The sequence below is a fragment of the Microtus pennsylvanicus genome, chromosome 19 (assembly GCF_037038515.1).
Source record: "Microtus pennsylvanicus isolate mMicPen1 chromosome 19, mMicPen1.hap1, whole genome shotgun sequence".
Taxonomy (NCBI): domain Eukaryota; kingdom Metazoa; phylum Chordata; class Mammalia; order Rodentia; family Cricetidae; genus Microtus; species Microtus pennsylvanicus.
Window position 1 is genome coordinate 707500 of NC_134597.1, and position 16208 is coordinate 723707.

At 39.6% G+C, this 16208-nt stretch overlaps 1 protein-coding gene across 5 annotated transcripts in view; it reads left to right on the forward strand.

Annotated features, from left to right (window-relative positions):
* Ankib1 (ankyrin repeat and IBR domain containing 1) overlaps positions 1 to 16208 on the forward strand; it is a 102449-nt gene that overhangs the window by 15782 nt on the left and 70459 nt on the right. For 4 of the 5 annotated variants that reach the window (XM_075953432.1, XM_075953434.1, XM_075953435.1 and 1 more), the window contains exons 2-3: positions 7263 to 7528; positions 10032 to 10332. In XM_075953432.1, the coding sequence (XP_075809547.1) occupies positions 7341 to 7528; positions 10032 to 10332 (489 nt within the window). In that variant the 5' untranslated portion in view covers positions 7263 to 7340. Of the gene's footprint in view, positions 1 to 6321; positions 6394 to 7262; positions 7529 to 10031; positions 10333 to 16208 lie in introns of those variants that run through there. The other variant, XM_075953436.1, reaches the window with a different exon arrangement.

Sequence of the window (16208 nt, forward strand, 5' to 3'; positions counted from 1 at the left end):
CTTTGTAATTCAGAGAAAACATGTGTGGTGGTGTGTGTGGGGGGTTACTGCCTGATGGCAGAACTGGCCAGTCTAGAGTGAGTGAGTCCTGTGGCATTTGGAGCCCAGGTAGTTCTGGAGTTTGGGTGGAAGCTGGTGACTGTTTCAGAGGAGCTACAATTGGAAAAGCCCAAACTCAATCAGAGGCCTTGTGAAGAAAAAAAAAAAACCTAGCCAGGTGGGGCTGAAGCTCTGTGTGCATGCACCTTTGGCCTATAATGGTGGCAAAAAAAAAGCCATAGGCAGACAAACAAAAAGGTAGAGGAAATGAATAAATCTCTCAAAGATACCCAAGAAAACCAAGAAAAAAACAATCAAACAGGTAAGGGAAACAGTTCAAGAATTGAAAAATCAAATGCAGCTAATGAAGAAAACACAAACCGAGGGAAGGCTGGATATGGAAAATCTGGGTAAACAAACAGGAACTACAGAGACAAGTATTACCAACAGAATACAAGAGATAGAAGAAAGAATTTCAGACATTGAAGATACTATAGAGGAAATAAACTCATTGATCAAAGAAAAGAGCAAATCCAACAAATTCTTAACACAAAACATCCAGGAAATCTGAGACACCATGAAAAGACCAAACCTAAGAATAATAAGGGTAGAAGAAGGAGAATTACCCAGAAAATATATTCAACACAATTATAGAAGAAAACTTTCCCAACCTAAAGAAGGATATTCCTATGAAGGTACAAGAAGCATACAGAACACCAAATGACTGGATCAAAAAAAAAGCATCCCCTAGCCATATAATAATCAAAACGCAAAACATACAGTATAAAGAACAAAAATTAAGAGCTGAAAGGGAAAAAGGTCAAGTAACATATAAAGGGAAACCTATCAGAATTACACCTGACTTCTCAGTGGAAACCATGAAAGCCAGAAGGTCTTGAATATATGTGCTACAGACACTAAGAGACCATAGATGAAAGCCCACACTACTATACCCAGCAAAGCTTGCATTCACCATCAATGGAGAAAACAAAATATTCCAGGACAAAAAAAATTTAAACAATATGTAGCCACAAACACAGCTTTACAGAAAATACTAGAAGGAAAATCACAAACCAAGGAAGCCAACAACACCCATAATAACACAAGCATCTGACAACCCTCTACCAGCACAACTCAAAGAAGGGAAACACACAAACACTACCACCAGAAAAAGTAACCAGAGTTAACAACCACTGGTCATTAATATCACTTAATATCAATGGACTCAATTCAGCAATAAAAAGGCACAGGTTAAAAGAATGGATACGAAATCAGGATCAACGTTCTACTGTTTACAAGAAACACACCTCAAATTCAAAGACAGACACTCGCTTATAGGAAAGGGTTGGGAAAAGGTTTATACACTTTATACTCATAACAGGAACAATTTATCAGGAGGAAGTCTCAATCCTGAATATCTATGCCCCAAATATAAAAGCACCCACATATGTAAAAAACACATTACAAGAACTCAAAACATACGTCAAACACTCTAATAGTGGATGATTTCAATACTCTTCTCTCACCAAAGGACAGGTCATCCAGACAGAAACTTAACAGAGCAATAAGAGAACTAACAGATGTAATAAACCAAATGGACTTAACAGACATCGATAGAACATTCCACCCAAACATAAAAGAATATACTTTCTCAAGATCTCATGGAACCTTCTCAAAAATTGATCAAACAAAGCCAACATCCATAGATACAAAGAAATTGTAGTAACCACCTGTGTAATATTGGATCACCATGGAATAAAGTTAGAATTCAACAACCATTCTAGCCCCAGAAATTCTACAAACTCATGGAAACTGAACAGTCAACTACTGAACCACCCCTGGGTCAAGGAAGAAATAAAGAAATTAAAGTCTTCCTTGAATTCAATGAAAATAAAGACACATCATACCCAAACCTATGGGACACTACAAAGGAGTGCTAAGAGGAACGTTCATTGCACTAAGTGCCCACTTAACTTAACAGCACACCTGAAAGCTCTAGAGAAGAAAAAAAGCAGTCTCACCCAGGAGGAGTAGAAGACTGGAAATAATCAAACTGAGGCTGAAATCAACAAAATAGAAACACAGAAAACAATCCAAAGAATCAATAAAACAAAAAGCTGGTTCCTAGAGAAAATCAACAAGATTGACAAACCCCTATACAAACTAATCAAACGGCAGAGAGAGAACACACAAATTAACAAGATCAGAAATGAAAAGGGGGACATAACCACAGACACAGAGGAAATTCATAGAATCTTTAGATTCACTACAAAAGCCTGTATGCCACAAAATTGGAAAATGTGAAAGAAATGGACACTTTTTTAGATAAGTTCCATATACCAAAATTAAATGAAGACCAGGTGAACAGTTTAAATAGACCTGTAAGTTGTGAGGAATTAGAAGCGGTCTTCAGAAACCTCTCTACCAAAAAAAGTCCAGGACCAGATGGTTTCAATGCAGAATTCTACCAGAACTTCCAAGAAGAGCTGACACCTATACTCCTTAAGGTATTTCACAAAATAGAAACAGAAGAGTCATTGCCAAACTCCTTTTATGAAGCTACAGTCACGCTGATCCCAAAACCACGCAAGAAAGACTTAACCAAGAAAGAGAATTACAGACCAATCTCACTCATGAACATCAATGCAAAAATTCTCAATAAAATACAACCTGAATCCAAGAGCACATCCAAAAAAATATACATTATGATCAAGTAGACTTCATTTCAGAGAGGCAGGGCTTGTTCAACATACAAAAATCTATCAATGTAGTCCATCATATAAATAAACTGAAGGAAAAAAAAACATGATTTCAATACATGCTGAAAAAGCACTTGACAAAATTCAATACCCCTTTAAGATAAAGGTCTTGGAGAGATTAGGGATACAAGGATCATATCTAAATATAATAAAAGCAAAATAGAGCAAACCAACAGCTAACATCAAATTAAGTGGAGAGAAACTCAAAGCCATTCCACTAAAATCAGGAACAAGACAAGGCTGTCCACTCTCTCCATACCTATTCAATATAGTGCTTGAAGTTCTAGCAATAGCAATAAGACAACATAAGGGGATCAAGGGTATTCGTATTGGAAAGGAAGAATTTAAGCTGTCGTTATTCGCAGATGATATGATAGTATACATAAGAGACCCCAAAAACTCTACCAAAGAACTCCTACAGCTGATAAACACCTTTAGTAATGTGGCAGGATACAAGATCAACTCCAAAAATCAGTTGCCCTCCTATACACTAAGGATAAGGAAACAGAGAGGGAAATCAGAGAGGCATCACCTTTCACGATAGCCACAAATAGCATAAAGTATCTTGGGGGTAACTCTAACCAAGGAAGTGAAAGATCTATTTGACAAGAACTTTAAGGCTTTGAAGAAAGAAATTTAAAAAGATACCAGAAAATGGAAGGATCTCCCATGCATTTGGATTGGGAGGATCAGCATAGTAAAAATGGCAATTTGACCAAAAGCAATCTATAGATTCAAAGCAATCCCCATTAAAATCCCAACAAAATTCTTCACAGACCTTTGAGAGAACAATAATCAACTTTATATGGGGAAAAAAAACCCTGGATAGCCAAAACAGTCCTATACAATAAAAGTGCTTCCGGAGGCATTACCATCCCTGACTTCAAACTCTATTACAGAGCTACAGTAATGATAACAGCTTGGTATTGGCACAAAAACAGAGATGTTGACCAATAGAATAGAATCGAAGTCCCAGATATTAATCCACAAACCTATGAACACCTGATTTTCTACAAAGGAGCTAAAAGTATACAATGGAAGAAAGAAAACATCTTTAACAAATGGTGATGGCATAACTAGATGTCAACCTGTAGAAGAATGAAAATAGATCCATATCTATCACCATGCACAAAACTCAACTCCAAATGGATTACAGATCTCAATATTAATGTGACTACACTGAACCTGATAGAAGAGAAAGTGGGAAGTAGACTGCAACACATGGGCACAGTAGACCACTTCCCGTGTATAACTCCAGAAGCACAGACAATAAGAGCAACAATGAATAAATGGGACCTCCTGAAACTGAGAAGCTTCTGTAAAGCAAAGGACACTGTCGCTAAGACAAAAAGGCAACCTACTGATTGGGAGAAGATCTTCACCCAAAGATCAGACAAAGGTCTGATCTCCAAAATATATAAAGAACTCAGACGGTGGTGGCGCACGCCTTTAATCCCAGCACTCAGGAGGCAGAGGCAGGCGGATCTCTGTGAGTTCGAGGCCAGCCTGTTCTACAAGAGTTAGTTCCAGGACAGGAACCAAAAAGCTACGGAGAAACCCTGTCTCAAAAAATAAAAAAAAAAAAAAGAACTCAAGAAACTAGACATTAAAACTCTAATTTACCTAATTAACCTAATTAAAAAAATGGGGTATTCAACTGAACAGAGAATTCTCAACAGAAAAAGTTCAGCACTCGGGAGGCAGAGGCAGGCGGATCTCTGTGAGTTCGAGACCAGCCTGGTCTACAGAGCTAGTTCCAGGACAGGCTCCAAAGCCACAGAGAAACCCTGTCTCGAAAAACCAAAAAAAAAAAAAAAAGTTCAAATGGCCAAAAGACACTTAAGGTCATGCTCAACCTCCTTAGTGATCAGGGAAATGCAAATCAAAACAACTTTGAGATACCATCTTACACCTGTCAGAATGTCTAAAATCAAAAGCACCAATGATAGCCTCTGCTGGAGTGGATGTGTGGAGTAAGGGGAACACTCATCCACTGTTGGTGGGAATGCAAACTTGTGCAACTATTTTGGAAATCAGTGTGGTGATTGCTCAGGAAACTGGGAGTCAACCTGCCTTAGGACCCAGCAATTTTACTCTTGGGAATATACCCATGAGATGCCCCATCATACTACAAAAACATTTGTTCAACTATGTTCATAGCAGCACTATTTGTATTAGCCAGAACCTGGAAACAACCTAGGTGCCCCTCAATAGAAGAATGGATAAAGAAGGTGTGGCACATATACACTTTATAGTTTTACTCAGCGATAACAAACAATGACATCTTGAATGTTGCATGCAAATAGGTGGAAATAGAGTGAGATAACCCAGACCCAAAAAGATGAATATGGTATGTACTCACTCATAAGTGGATTCTAGCCATAAGTAAAGGTCATTGAGCCTACAATTCGTGATCCTAGAGAAACTAAATAAGAAGGTTAACCCAAAGAAAAACATATAGTTATCCTCCTGGATATTGGAAGTAGACTAGATTACCAGGCAAAAGTTGGGAGCATCGGGGTGGTGTTGGGGTGGGGGTAAGGGGATATGGAGAGAGAAAAGGGAGAAGGGGAGGATTGGGGAGACCTTGAGGGAATGGGATGGTTGGGATGGAGGAAGGGTGGATATGGGGGCAGGGAAATATATATCTTAATTTAGGGAGCAATTTTAGGGTTGGCAAGAGACTTGACTCTAGAGGGGTTCCTAGGTGTCCAAGGAGATGTCCCCAGCTTGTTCCTTGGGCAGCAGAGGAGAAGGTGCCTGAACTGGCCTTATCCCATAGCCACACTGATGAATATCTTTGCATATCACATAGAATCTTCATCTGGCAATGGATGGAGATAGAGACAGAGACCCACATTGGAGCTTCAGGCTGAGCTCCCAAGGTCCAAATGAGGAGCAGAAGGAGAGAGAACATGAGCAAGGAAGTCAGGACCGTGAGGGGTGTGTCCACCTACTGAGAGGATGGGACTGATCTAATGGGAGCTCACCAAAGCCAGCTGGACTGGGACTGAACAAGCATGTGATCAAACCGGACTCTCTGAATGTGGCTGACAATGAGGGCTGACTGAGAAGCCAAGGACAATGGCACTGAGTTTTGATTCTACTGCACATACTGGCTTTGTGGGAGCCTAGTCTGTTTAGATGTTCCCCTTCCTAGACCGGGATGGAATGGGGAGGACCTTGGACTTCCCTCAGGGCAGGGAACCCTGACTGCTCTTTGGACTGGAGAGGGGGGAGGAGGGAATTGCGGGGAGTGGGAGGTAAATCGGAGGAGGGGAAGAGGTGGAAATTTTTAATAAAAAAAAGCTGTAGGCAAATGGATTTTTCGTGAATTCATACCCCCAAATGTTGAGTGCCAAATGTAGCACAAATAATAAAAACCCTGAGACAGATATTGGGGTTCATCCTGAAGATTAGAAAAGCAAAGCAGCCAAGCCACTAAAGAGTTCTTACCTCTACGAAATCTTCAGAATGGAAGAGAGCCATTTCCTCACTCATTCCACCTTATATTCCTCTCTAGTGCTGGGAGTAAAGAGATGCACCACCACTACCCAGCCTCTATAGCCAGCTGGTGTGACTGCTGGAATTAAAGGTGTGTGCCACCACTGCCTGGCTTGTATTACTGACTAGTGTAGCTGTTTTGCTTTCTGTAATTCACTGGGTTATGTTTTATTTGGGGTTTTCTAAAGGAACAGAACTGACAGAATACTGTGTACCTGCACATGTGTGCATGTGGTGTGTGTGTTGGGGGGTGGGGGTGTTATAATGACTTACAGACTAATTCTTGTAGCCCAACAGTAGTTTATCTTTGGACCAGAAGGTCAAGAATCCTTTAGCTGTTCAGTCAGTGAGCCTGAGTTTTCTTGGAGAGCTGCTTGTCTTCCATCTGCATTAGGATTCTGAAAAAGTAGGTTCTAATGCTGAATACCTCAGCAACAGAAAGGTGACTTTCCAGCAGGAGTGAAGATGAGAAGGCAAAAAGCAAAAGCTCCCTTCTTCCATGTGCTTTTATGTGGGGTCCTGCCAGAAGGTGCAGCCCAGTGTTAGGGCGTGTCTGCTCACCTCACATTGTCCCCAGGTGTGCCCAGCTGCTTGGGTTTTATTTGATTCTTGATGTCCTTGGGTTGACAACCAAAATTAGTCCTCATGAATTACAAATGTACTCAGCCATAAAAGTCAGTGAAATTGATTCCTGCTCATGTGAAAAGTTTATATATATAAAAGAAATTTTTCTAGATAAAATACAGCTGTGTAACCTTACAGTCTTTATATGAGAAAATGTTAAAATTTAATAAGATGTTGATTTGACCAGTGTTAAAAGTATGGCAAATTTAACAGCATGTAATATTGTTTATTTCCTTCATCTGCTTCACAGATGTTATTAATATTTGTAATTGGCAATGTTGGATACTGCTTTGTAATTACTGTTACACACTAATTTGATTACTTCTCCTTCATTAGAATGTGGAACATGTAGAAGTATTCAAGAAGTGGCTGAAGAAAAAAAGTGCCACTGCCTATCAGAAAATAAAACAAAACATGGGAAATACAACCACCAAATTCCGCAAAGCTCTCATCAATGGTGATGAAAACCTCGCTTGCCAAATATATGAAAATAATCCTCAACTCAAAGAATCCCTTGATCCAAATACATCCTATGGAGAGCCCTATCAACACAACACTCCATTACACTATGCTGCTAGACATGGAATGAATAGAATATTAGGGTAAGTATTACCTTCAGCCCGTTGTTAAGTAATCAGTGGAAAGGAAAATATTTGTGATATTTGAAAATGTATACTGACATGTTTGTGTTACATGATACTATTCTGGGTTAAGTTTTCTAAAACTGAGGGTACCCAAATAATTTGATAGGATTGTTTTGTATTATCTCTAAATCAGACCAAAAGTTCTAATAGTGCTTTGTTGCTTTGGATGTATTGATATCCAGAGTGCATTGTTGAAAATAGATTAGATTACAAAAGAATACTCTCAAGGGTCAGAGTGAACAGTAGTCAAACGGACCGTTGGAGATCAGTGTATTCTCCCAATTAAAGAGATTAAGACTAATTTAAAGACATTTTGCATTAGAAGTGGAAAAAAAATGACTATTAGCAGTCACTAGTTATAGCTCTTCCTCATTATCAGAGACTTATAAAACTAAGAATTCTGATTACTGGAATTGAGATCTGAGTCATAGATTCGCTGTGGGTTATAGGTATGACATCTTGGTCTTACCAGAAGGTCATTAATAGATAACTGTCTATATATAGAATTATTAGTGAGCTGGGGGCTTTCTGTTTAAAAAGAACAAAAAAGTGGCACATTAGTGTCCCCTCACCTAAGGATCAGTCCAAATGGATCTGTCAATCAACTGGTCAAGAAAATCCTCTCAGGAAAAACTGTCTGTTACAGAGAATTAAGAAATAATACAAAAGTTGCCTAAATTATAGAATGACCTCTTTGGTCATTGTTCACATTCACCTCTTAAGAGTGTACATTGCTTTGCAATAATCCCTTTGGACCATTATCTGTCAACAAACCCTCTGGGAGGGAAGGGGCCTCCTGGGCTCTTCTCCTACCCATGATAAAATACTGAGTAACTTAATCTTGTGCAAGTCATGTGCAGATCAACACAGCTTTAGTGAGTTAAGGAAAAGAGTACTATATTTGCTATGTCATGTCCAGAAAATATCTTTTTGTTGCATATCTCCTTGTCTTCTGGCTCTTGCATTCTTTCCACTCCTCTTCTGCAATGCTCCCTGAGTCTTACAGGGGTTGATCCATATCCTGATGGAGGCTGAGCATTCTATTGTCACTTATTTTCAGCATTTTGGACAGTTAGGGTTTTTTTTTTTTTCATTTATTGTTGCCCTCTGCAATACAGTACTATTCTCAAACGGTGAATGACAACTGGGGCCCTAGGCTGGCATTTTCTCAAAAACTAATTAAATCTTTCAAGTAAAGCAACTGCTAATCATTCTATAATTTAGGCAACTTTTGTATTATTTCTTAATTCCCTATAGCAGACAGTTTTTCCTGAGAGGATTTTCTTGACCAGTTGATTGACAGATCCATTTGGACTGGTGTGTTACTTTCTTGTTCTTTTTTCTCTTTTCTTTGATCTTTCAAGTGAATGCTAAAATTTTGAAAGACTCATTCTTTATGTTCAACCTGACAACTTCTGATTTCTTAGCTTCTAATAAAATTGGTAGAGATAAAAACCAATGTAATTTATTATATAATAAAATTAGAGTGTCCCTAACTCAGTGAATCAATATATTTCACATTTGTTTATGATTGTTTAAAGTTCTGCATTTATTAAAATGTTTTAAATGTAACTCAGACCATTAGACTTTTAATTAACACTGCAAAAAGTTCATTCATACAATTTTTAACTAACCTTTAATAATCTATCACTTGTTAAACTTTTGGTATGGTATCAAATATGAGTATTCAGCTATTTAAAAAGGCAATTTAAAATTGCCTTCCCATTTTCTAAATTATTTTTTTGTTCATAAACTATGCTCAATCAAAACATGTGTTAAGACAGATGGAGTCTTTTGAAAAACTCTTCTGTGGTGTCTAGAAGCTAAAGTAGGAGTGGACACCATGCCCCATCCCTAATCCAGAAGCAATCTTTAGTTTCCTTCAAGTAGGTCTCACTAGGGAAACAAACTATCTATTGCTGCATGCCCAGCAGTAGGTGGCCAACAAAAGAATAAACTCAGTGGCCTCTTTGGAGGTTCCTTGATTCATATGGCATGTCAGAGCTTTTCTTTTATTTTTTTATTTCTGTTAATTTTTTTAAAGTACTCTTTTGGATTAGAACATCCTCTATCCCCCTCCTTCTTTCTGCTTTCTTTTTTCTCTTCCTTTCCCTTTTCTATTTTTATTCTCATATACTTTATAAACACTAAAGTTCATTTTTCTTGTGTATGGGACAGTCATACATGTGCCACAGCTCATGGACAACTTTGAAGAGTCAGTTCTGCCATTCTACCATGAGTTCTGTGCCCAAAATTCAGACTGTCAGACTTGTGTGATGAGCTCTTCACCATCTAAGCCATTTTGCGGCTCCCAGTCTTCTTAATTGAATTAATTAGTCATACAGACACTTCAATAGAAGTTGGATTTTTAGTTCTGAAGTACAACTTACTTTTAAAATTGTTATCTTCTCTGTATTTTTAGGTTGGAAAAAGTTGTTTTTATCATTCCTTTTCCTTTTAGGACTTTTCTCTTTGGTAGAGATGGAAACCCCAATAAACGGAATGTGCACAATGAAACATCTATGCACCTGTTGTGTATGGGGCCTCAAATCATGATATCTGAAGGACCCCTTCATCCCCGTTTAGCACGCCCTGTGGAAGATGATTGCAGGAGGGCAGACTGTCTGCAGATGATCTTAAGATGGAAAGGAGCAAAGCTTGACCAGGGTGAATATGAAAGAGCAGCTATTGATGCTGTTGATAACAAAAAGAACACACCCCTTCACTATGCTGCAGCCTCAGGGATGAAAGCCTGTGTAGAGGTAAACCTGGTTTCTTTCCAATTTTCTGTGCTAGAAAATGTGTGCTGATAATATGTGGTCGTCAGTGTTTGCTTTGTCTTAGAAGTTCTTACCTCTTTATTCATTCTAAAAGAACTTTATCAGGAAAGTTATTTCATTATGTTAGGAAACAACAACAAAAACCCATGCAGCTTGCCAGCCTTTTGAAATATAATGTAATCAAGATCAATAATGTTAACATCCCCTAAGATAAAGTACTTTTTCAGTACTCACATACTGAAAATAATAGGGTTTGGGTTTCTTTTCTCTTCTTTTGCTGATTTTTAAAATAACTTATAAAACTTACACATCTTTTTAAATCTAAGATATTAATCTTTTTTATTGATTTTTATTTAGCTCTACATTTTTCTCTGCTCCCCTCCCTGCCTCTCCCTTCCCCCTTTCAGCCCTCCTCCAAGGTCCCCATGCTCCCAGTTTACTCAGGAGATCTTATCTTTTTCTACTTCCCATGTAGATTAGATCTATGTAAGTCTCTCTTAGTGTCTTCATTGTTGTCTAAGTTAAGACTTACATTATCTTAAATGTGGGGGGAAAATGGCATGTACGACCTATCAGTATATTTGAAATGTTTCTGCACACCTATAAGCCTTTCCACTGACACAGTAACCTGAATCAGACTAAATCAAACCGAATTAGAAAAAAAAAATTACTGGATACCAATGCTCCCGGATGGCCCTCCAGCCCCCCCAGAGAGGAGCTGGGGAAGGAAGACCAGAAAACCACATGTTTGCTCTCTAGGGTACAATTTAAATACCCTGTGGGCGTGGTCTTTAGCATCTCTGGGGAGGGGTCATCCTTTGGTGGACTTTTTCAGAGATGGAGTCTAGACTGAGGCAACTCCCAGGGGAGGGGCTTGAATGGAACTTCAACTTGGACATTCCAGACTCTTTGGATATATGAATGTTAGGGGCTGTAGCCTAACTCAAACATTTCCAAACTTTGGGTATAGGAGCATTGGCTCAATTCTGGCTACTTCCTTCAGGCATGGAGTGATGTGGGGGAGGGGAGAGTTGGGAGTTTGTGGGCTCATGCTCAGCGGGAGGTGTGGATGGTGAGGCATCCAATAACTACCATCCTGGAGACCTCAAGGCATCTGTTCCTTGAGGGAGCTGAGAAGGCAGGTTGCTAGTAGAAAAAAAGAGATTGTTATTACAGGCCCTGTGAACTGCCAGAAAGAATGGGATGGAGAAGTGCCTGGTTGTAAAGGAGAGGCAAGGGTGAATGGATGAGATGAGAGCAGATATGCCCTTTAAAACCAGATTTCAGTTGCTGGGTGCCCATTTGAGCTTGGAGAGGTGATATCAATGGTGAAGTCCCAGGAGCTGGTGAGCTGGTATAGGTGCTGGTATTATCTGGAGAACCCACTGCAGATTGATCTTGGCCCAGGCAGGAGTAATGATGTATAAAATAAGCTTGAAAATGGGTGGGGTCAAAATAGACTCTGGAGACCGTTAGTTTCCACTAGACCGGATTTCTTGATGCAGCAGCAGAACTTTTCAAGGAACCTGCAGGTTTCTGTAAGACAGCTGGAACAGATTTATGTCTTGGTGTCACAGCAAAAGGCTAGGGCTTTAGGTTAAAAAGCATGAAGATTTTAGAAGACAATTAAAGAAAATTGGAAATTCTGAACCTCTGAAGATACACCTGAAACCTTTTAAATTTTGTACTATGAAGCCTATGAAAGAGGCACACCTGTCTGTCCTTTAGCAGGAAACTTAAATAATGAAGTAATGAGCTACCAGCACCCTAAGTCATCAATTGCCATTAGACAGATTGGAGAGGGATAAGTAAGTGAGCAGAAGTGAGACAGCTTTTTTCAGCTACGCAGGCAATCCCAAGTCTTTCTGTGGCCTTTGATGAAGCAGTACTTGCCTTTAGCTGCTAATCCTAGGAGGCCTGACAGATTTTTTTCTGTGGGGGTAAGGTTCAGTCTGCCTGTCTTGGCAGGATTAGACAATTGATCTCCCAGTATATATCGAGGAAGCTGATGAGGCAGCTTTTTGCTGTGTGGGTGACTTTGCCATACCCAAAGGCAAGCCTCCAGGCAGGGTCTTTCACAACCGTGCATCTTCTTGGAAGAGCTATAGGGTGGTGCAGGAGCTGGCATCTCTCTCTGTCATAGGAAGCTCTTTTGTTAAATGCCATACTGTCGGATCTGTAAAGATACTTAAGAATCAGGGTACAATTACCTGTCAGGTGTATCTAAATTAGACATATAAGTTAAATTTAGACATATAGTTTACCCAGTTAGTTAAAGCGTATAGAAGCAAGACAATTAGAAAGAATATTTTAGTAAGCCAAAGGATATTGGAGGTGGACTGTCTCCTTGGTAGGACCAGCATCCATGGGTACTCTTACCAGAGATGATGCTGAGGTTTCTGTTTTGACTTCAACCAAAGATAGTGGTTATTCATGTATTTGTATTTTTTCAGAGCTGTTGTAGTAATCTGGACCTATAAGTTTTACAGATTTTAAAACAAGCACACATATATACACAGACATAAAACAAGCATACTGTGGCCACATTATTTACACATATATATTAACAGAAAGACGAACAAAACAGCTTAAAAATCCTGGAGTAGACTGCAAAAGCCAGGTGAGCACACAGGTAGTTCCATTGAGGGCCGGATGAGCTGATGCTGTAAGGGAGAACAGAAACGTAAGGACAAACTGCCCATGCAGCTCAGAGTGGGAAGCCCAGAGTGACCTGATCACATGCCAGAAATGCACACACCAGCAGACAGTGAGAGAAGTGGGGAAGGGGGTTGAGGAGGGGAGCAGGAGAACCAGCATCCAGAGACCATGAGCATAAGGGGGGGTTGTTTAATTGTTTCCACACCAGCAAAAAGTTTTAGGTGTCAAGGATGTACAGTGTTGGATAGCCCAATTTAAAAAGATTTTGTAACAGGCCACCCAAGGACATTTGGGGATCAGGCCTCAAGTTGTAGATAACCATTTTGCAAGTCTATACTGAGACCCATAGCCTAGTCTAATACGTCCATTGTGGTAGACTTTGGGTCAAAAAACCCAGAGGGTGTGAGAAATACCTTGAACAGGATGTCTCCTGAAAAAGGAATCTCACAGGACAAGGCAGGCCCTTTCTTTGTCCCTGTAACAGGTCAGGAGCCTGGCAGACTGTGTCTTTGGCAGGACAGTCCGAAAATGAGGCCCGGGGCCTCTAAGGTTATGATTTAGAACTTGGAACTTACCTAGACAAAGCCAATCTTAGCCTGGCAGAGAGCAGGTGTGGGGAAAAGGGTGTTTTCCACCATGTGCCTTGGACCAATGGGAGAAATAGCCTCCTCCATGGGACCTCCAGATGAAAAGTTTCTACACCCTGATAAACCTCTCTACCAACGCAATAATCCAAATCAGACCAATCAAACCGACTTAGAAAAATCCCAGGTTTAATGGATAACAACACTCCCAGATTGTCGCGAGTTAGTTCGGTATGATAAATAGCCAGACCAGCTCAAAAACAACAGTTATATTTTAGTAGTTGAAAAGGGGGAACTCAACGCTACAAGAGTGGGATGTCCAAAATCCAAAATGGTCCAGCAAGCACCGTGCAGAGAGAGCCGCGCATCTACATCTCTGGTTTTTCTATCTGGGCTCCAGGCGGCCACACCCTAACCAGATGTGATTGGTTGAGTTTCCCCATCACCAGATGGCTTTCTAGCCCCTCAGAGAGGAGCCAGAAAAGGAAGACTAGAAAACCATGTGTTTGTTCCCTGGGATGCAATTTAAATACCCTGTGGGAATGGTCTTGAGCATCTCTGGGAAGGGGTCATCATTTGGCGGGCTTTTTTGGAGATAGAGTGTTGACTGAGGCAGTTCCCGGGGAGGAGACTTGGGATGGAACTTCCACCTGAGCAATATTATCTTCACTTGATTTGTTTATTAAATAGGTAACTGTTAATGGATGCATTTGTTATACTCCTTTGAAAAGCTTGTCTTTAAAATGCCTTGATTCTGTTGAATCTGTGCTAAAGTCTTCCTGAATACATACTAAATTTGGGGATTTTTATTTATAAATGCCTATTATATATTGCTAATATAGAACCATCTTAAAAGCTTAAGCCCTTAGTTTCTTTAAAGACATTGTAACTGTGTCACATCTCTGAGGGGATAGGTATCTGTAGACGTAAGTCATAAACAATGCCACACCAGTTTGGAATTATGATTAATAGGGTGGTATTTATTTAAAGGGGAAAAAACTTACAGATCACTGTCAGCCCTCTGCGTAACCAGGAAGGAAGTCAAGTCACCGGCGGAGCAGGAAGTGAAGAGAGAGAGGAGAGGGAAGTGGCTGCTTTTTTAAAGGGAGAGAGACCACGCCCCAATGGGCTGGTATCTCAGCGGCTATTGGCTGGAGGAGTGGGAGGACCTCCCGCAACAGGTATCCTGGCAGTCAGAAGCCAAGGAATACCACAAAGTCACACTGCACAACAAACCTCACACCAGAGATTTATTAGAAAGGATATAAGAGGGTGGTTGCCTCAGCACAGGAGAGAAGCAGCAAAGAACTGCATAGGAGGCAGGTTTCTTGGGAGGCAGACCTTTTCAGGATAGTCTGGGGTTCAGTAGTCTGATCTTGGGACAAGCTGAGATATTGGTGGGATTCTGATTGTTAGGATTCTGTGGCCTCGTCACGGATTTTGTTTGTTTATTTGTTTGTTTGTTTGGTTGGTTGGTTTGGCTTGGTTTTTACGCCCTTAAGAGTACTCTGGAGATGGGACTGGCCAATTCTATGCCTCTAGGTACTAGGCCTAGCAGTCAGAGCAGTCTAGAGGTGGGGCCTAGGGACAGAACTTGGCCACTTGGAGTCCAATAGTTATCTTTATAGATACTATAAAAAGTTATCTTTATAGTATTATCACTACTGTTCATACAGCAGTACAAATATTCTCAACTACCAACTTTCATGTTAATTCATACATAATTGATAGAATTTCTCTTGTATAGATGTATTTAGCTATATACAGGACAGATTAGAGATTGGATCAGTCTTTTTATTGTAAAATTAGTATATTTTAAAAGTAATTATCCTAAAAGATTTAATATTTAATGTTTCTTTAATGTTACACTTTTAAGTTGTTATTAAAATTATGAATGTTTTTAAAGGCTATAGTCACATAATTCATTAGTATAGTTAAAGATCAGTTTTTGTTACTTCTTGAACTCTTATGATCTTGTTTTCTATTTACTGCTATTTCTTACTTGTTAATCTTTTACAAACTTTGTCCTTTTGTTTCCTCTGTTTGTATCTTTTTTGCCCACTAGTTAGTGAAATATGGTCATTAACTTGAATTCCCAAGCAATGCTTTCTAATATTGACTCAACATAGTGAAAAGATGCCCTAGGACTTAGGAGGGGGACACATACCAACAGAATTTTTGACAAGCTTTCCTGAATATAGTTCTGTGCTCACCTCCTAGGGAAGAATCGGCGGTGGTGACTCACATGTGTTAACTCTATGGTTCTTTAAATGTGTTAAGGTAGAAACAGCTTGTTCTTGTTAGTAGCAATAATACTCTTAAATTCTGCTTTAATAACTTGCTTCTAATACTTCTCAGTAAGCATTATTAAGTACTGGTCAGTTTTTAGTGTATTTACAATGTTGTGCCTATTAAATGGTTTCATTTGTTGTTGTTTCCAGAGGGCTAATTATGTGGTTTGGAAGGAAGGTCCAATGATTGCCTTGATATGTGTGTTTCTCTTTGTACTGCTTAATCTGTCAGTGTATCACATCACGAGCCACTCTAGTTAATGACTGTTCCATTTTTCCGATATGGAGAAGAGCTTGTTGGTTTACTGTAAAGTCTTCCAAGTGG